The 5,340-nt window shown below is 34.9% G+C and overlaps 1 protein-coding gene across 1 annotated transcript; it reads right to left on the reverse strand.

The window, feature by feature from the left end:
- Positions 1-245: 245 nt before the first annotated feature.
- On the reverse strand, positions 246-3,756 carry LOC133516703 (uncharacterized). The gene is made up of 4 exons (XM_061849719.1): positions 3,638-3,756; positions 1,388-1,564; positions 771-869; positions 246-590 (listed from the first exon to the last, which is right to left on the reverse strand). The coding sequence occupies exons 1-4, from the start codon at positions 3,708-3,710 to the stop codon at positions 280-282; spliced, it is 660 nt and encodes a 219-aa protein (XP_061705703.1). The 5' UTR covers positions 3,711-3,756; the 3' UTR covers positions 246-279.
- Between the last annotated feature and the right edge of the window lie 1,584 nt (positions 3,757-5,340).

Below are 5,340 nucleotides of genomic sequence, written 5' to 3' on the forward strand. Positions count from 1 at the left end.
AATTAATTATGAATAACTATTAAAGACTAGTTTTCACCAGAGGATTTTGTGAAAACTAGTTTTGACTTAATAATCCCAGTTAAAACCAGTTTTCGCCAAGGCCTCACGGAAATCTAGTTTTAACTAGTGAAAACGCGTATTCAGCGAGGCGATACGGAAAACTAGCTTTGAAAGTTAAAACGGGTTTTTACGGTAACATGTACTAAGTAATACGACTGATCGGTTTAGGTTATTAATCAACAAAAGACGTTTGAATATACATTTAATCCATGCATTTGATTAATGATGAGTAACCTTATTCGACAATTTTTTCTTTTTTAAGAACTCATCGTAATTTTCATCACTTCCCGTGTCAGGTTCAGCGTTTCCAAAGTATTTAGCGTACATGTCTGAGAATTCCTTATAGACTTCCAATGCGTCTTGTTTGTCAGGTGCATCGTGGGAGCTATATTTGTGACCACAGTAACATTGGTGGTCCTTTCCGCAAAACGCAGCCTTGCCGAGCTGAATGCACTTCCTGATACACTTTCTGGCTATGTCAAGACTTGGGCAGAAGTGGGCTATTTGATGTCTCCGACTTGAAATTTGGACTGAAATTAAAATACTATCACGCAATGCAAATAAAACATAGTACTATTCAAAAACTACTATGTAAAAACAATTACATGTTATTATAGTTTTATATATTTTTTTTACTTTGACAAAAAAACATTATAGACATAGACAGCATTTTATTTTATTTTACAAAGAATGAATTAATTATATCATACCTGGTACTTCTTCATCGCTTTTCTGGACAATTTGTGGAGATATATTTATTTGAACTTCATTTGTCGGAGGAATTGGTGCTTTCGGCGCTATCATCAGATCTGCTCAGAGTTAAAAGTGGTATTTTAGTAAAGCACTTGAATGTAAAATTGTCAATTGTGACTTCTTAATCTTCGGCTGCCAAACGTGGACATACACAAAAACAATACAACTTAGAATCATAAGAACTCAAATAGCCATGGATGCTTCTCGCATTCTAAAAATAAGGAAGATACAAAAAATAAACAGTATAAAAAACTAGGCAAAAGACCAGAGTAGTTGACGCTCTCACACAAGCTTTACCCCTAAAATGGCGCTGAGCTGGCCACACAACACGCTATACTGACAAAAGGTGGACCATTGAAACAACAAAATGGAGAGGACCACCAGGGGAGTGGCGGTCTGGCCAGCCGCAGCAACGTTGGGCTGACGACCTAACCCAGGCTGTGAGAAAGCAATGGATGAAATAGCTTTGAACAGAAGCAAATGGACTGAGTTGGAGGAGGCCTTCACCCAAAGATGGGTTCACCAATAAATGGCTTATTTTTTTTTTAACTTCTTAATAGCTACTTGTCCTTACCCACACTGGCCACTACATTTGGCGAGTTTATAGTATCTACGACACTTTGATGACAGTAACACTCCCCCTTGTGACACAGTACGGATACTCCATGACAATTTTCTTTGCAGTATTGTAGTCCTTCTTTGGTGGAGCAGTTAGAGTTGCGAAGAAAGCTCAAAAAGTAGTCCATGTCAACTGAAAATGTTTTTCTATCAAAACAACTTATGTTTAGGAGGTTACTTAGTACATACTCATCAAAAGAGCGATAATATAACATCATTCTGCTCTGGTCGGACGACGCTATTCGGCATCGGCTGGTACCGTATTTAAGTATGAAATTATGTCGGAAGCCGATATGGTCTTCAGTAGGTGCAGTGACATGCTTATTAATTTACTTATTGCTATATTCAAACATAGGCAAGTTCCCTCGTTCTTAGTACTCTAAAAGAGGAATATGCACTGGTTGCACTAACAACAAAGGTTCGCAAGGGAATTTACAGGCGAAACCACGCCGTCCGACCGCGACGCTGTGGGCTCGTGGATACTTGGTCCTCGGTCGCTGCAACCAAATTGCACCTAAGGTGATGCCTTTATTGCAATTTTGAGATGAAATAAACAAGGTAAAATACTAATAAGTGTTTAGAGGAAGTATTTACAAAACGATATTAACTGTTTCATGTCGCATACGCCGTTTTTGAGTTGTTGGAATTTTGATTTTATTTCATTTAATCAAAATTCAAATGTAAATGACGTAATCGGTCGAGAGTCAACGGCCTACCACTCCAAGGGTTAATAATAAATCTTATACCTTTAAGCAAGCAATTCTTGTATATATATTAATATATATATATATATATATATATATATTTCGGGGATCTCGGAAACGGCTCTAACGATTTCGTTGAAATTTTCTATATAGAGGTTTTCGGGGGCGAGAAGGTCTTATGTTTGGGAAAACGCGTATATTGGAGTTTTATATGTTTTCCGAGCAAAGCTCGGTCTCCCAGATATTAATAATCATAAATACATTTTGGAAATTCTTACACACATTGACTAAGCCCCACAGTAAGCTCAAGAAGGCTTGTATTGTGGGTACCCAGGCAACGATATACATAATATATAAATACTTAAATACATAGAAAACACCCTTACCGGGATTCGAACCCAGGACCATCGGCTTCATAGGCAGGGTCACTACCCACTAGGCCAGACCGGTCGTCGGAAATACTTATGGTTATTTTTCTGGATCTTGTTTTTTAGCTTATAACATCTACGTTTGCACTAATTATCTTTAGTATTTTTGTTAATAGCCATGAATATTTTTTCTCATAGCAAAAAAATTATATAAAAAGAATTATGTTTTACATGAGAGCATTTATTGAAATTTTTTTATTCAATTTCTCTCTTTAAACATCTCTTTAAACAGTTTTTTATTGGCATTTCTTTTACGCAGGGCAGGAGGAGCTGTGGGTCGATTCTTAGCATTAGTTTTTATTGGTGTAATAGCTAAAGAGAAATCAGGCGCTAGTAACCTGCTAAAGTAGGACGTAGAAATAAGAAGTTTTTTCATTCTGCTATTACGTGCGCAGTCGCGTTCTTTTGCTCAAGAAGTTTGCCAGCTTATCGTGTTTACCTTTTTTAATTCGTGTATGTTGTTTTGTCCATACATTTTTTTTAAATACAATACATGCATAAAACATTTAATAAATAAAATGCTCACGATTATATGTAATTGTACTATTTAAAATCGGCAGTTGTGTGCTAAAATCTGCAAAATTTCAGATATTGTGTCAATGTCATTTTGTACATATAATTATGCCATATTCTTCATATTTCCTCTCTTTACTTGCACCTTGTACCTAATCTCATAATTTAAACTTAAATGAAATAGTTATTCTTTTCTTAATTGATCAATTTGATTACAGTTTTTAATTATAAAAACTATCATTAACACAAACATAGTGATTTACCTAAGCTATGTAGCTTAGGTAAATCACTATGTTTGTGTTTAATACTCATGTGAGTATTAAAATATGTAACTGCGAATGTGCTCTCACATATTTAATATTACAATATATTGATTGATATTAAAAATATTTATTCATTCAATATAACCTTAATTAATGTAGCTAAACGTAAATATATACATAATGCATTAAATTTTTTTGACCATAATTAAGTAAACAACGTATATACGTCACACAACATTTGTTATGAAATGCTTTAGTACCGTATCATAGATTTCAAAAAATACTTATTATAACATACTTGCTTTCGTTCCATGTGCACGTATAAAATTTAAGCAACAGAAAAATAAAATATAACTTATTTTGAAAAACATCTTGCTGCGCGATGAGCAGCCACAGAAAACACGAAACAATATCAGCCAGTACGAGTGTATAATTAGTTTTTAATTGATTCGTCAATCTTAATTTCCAGTAACAAGTGTTCACCTTGGAAACGTCACGAGAAAAAATTAAAACACACGTTTACTTACAGAGATCACGTTATCTAAGCCTCTCTCTCAAGTTAATTTTATGACGTAAACCAAATGTGGTAAATTGTTATCCATACCTTATTTTTTGGCCTAAACGCAATAAATTGTTACGAAACGTTCAAAAATGCACCCATTTTTGATCCTTGTTCGTTGTAACGGAACTAATTACGGAGTGTAATAAAAAATAATCCTTGTACATTTTTATATAATTTTAATTTCATGTAAACAAATAATCTAATAATTAATTATATTCAATTTGCATATTTTGTAATTAAAATATTCAATAAAATGAATAAATTCAAGCATAATTCAAATCTCCATGTTCAAATTTAAGTATGGCAATTTTGTATTCAAAAACGTTGACAGTTTACAGAGCTTTCAAAAACTTACGGTTATTGTGCAATCCCCCAACGACTATTCACTTTGCCACTTCTTGTATTTTTTTGATTTTTTGCAATTTGGAATCCATATACGTAATTTGGATTTTACATGGTCCTTACGAAGCCTCGGAATTACGAGAAGGCAAGATTGTGGCATCGAGTCGTGCTCCACATATTCAACGGTTCCAGTGAAGCCGTGGGTCATCCAGGTTGGCGTAGGGCACATCCAGCTACGTGCAAGTTCCAGAGCTGACACTCATCGCGTCCCAGCAGTCAGGATCAACGACGAGTGAACACAGCATCGACGAACACACGGAGCATCCCATTGCAGTGGGAATCCAGCCGTAACCGGAGTCAGTTACGGAATCCAGCCCATCCAGCACCAACCAGACCAGTCCAGGTGCATCCAGTGGGGAGCAACGGCAACCAATATCCAGATTCAGATCCAGAAGCAGTCTATACAGAAGGAGAACTAGGAGAATCACGAAAAAGTGAGATCGTTCCATTTCCTTTTATTCAATCCACATTTCCTTTGTTTTTTGTAGCTGCATCATCCATACATTTCAACCATATCCATATCCATATTCAGTTCAACCATATCCATTATTCACTACTTTTCCATCTAGTGCAGAAAGTAGATTAATTGTCTTCATTGCCATCATTTGATCAGTAGCAAGTAGATATTCAAAAGTATTCATTAGCGGTATTCATAATTGTAGGCAGATATAACCTCTTAGCACATTGCACAGTAATATTAAGATTTCATTTCATAATTTCACTTCCAACTTGATATCTAACTGTTCATTAATCACAATATTCATTAATTAATCAATTCACTAGTCTAATTTCAACTTAAAACAACTATAACTTCACGTTAACACGTTAATCAGTCAATTTTTATAGTAAACTGCAGTGTGCCGGGAAGGCGTAAACAAAGTGATTAAGTGGTTACATAACTTTATTGCATCTCGCATCTGCATTGCATATAAGTTAAGCGCCTTAAAATTTCGCATAGCAAATTCTATTAAAAGACATTTCATTTTATTCCAAATTTATTTTGAGTAGGCTCATTGATTAATTTACATTATTTCACA

This window comes from Cydia pomonella, chromosome 3 (assembly GCF_033807575.1).
Source record: "Cydia pomonella isolate Wapato2018A chromosome 3, ilCydPomo1, whole genome shotgun sequence".
Classification (NCBI taxonomy): domain Eukaryota; kingdom Metazoa; phylum Arthropoda; class Insecta; order Lepidoptera; family Tortricidae; genus Cydia; species Cydia pomonella.

What these genes read in the sequence shown, in the direction of transcription:
- LOC133516703 (XM_061849719.1), bottom strand. Translation starts at nt 3,710, where the DNA reads ATGTTTTTCAAAATAAGTTATATTTTATTTTTCTGTTGCTTAAATTTT. An exon ending in TGCACATGGAACGAAAGCAA is followed by an intron (nt 1,565 to 3,637) that starts GTATGTTATAAT and finishes AAACATTTTCAG; the next exon opens with TTGACATGGACTACTTTTTG. An exon ending in AAATGTAGTGGCCAGTGTGG is followed by an intron (nt 870 to 1,387) that starts GTAAGGACAAGT and finishes AACTCTGAGCAG; the next exon opens with ATCTGATGATAGCGCCGAAA.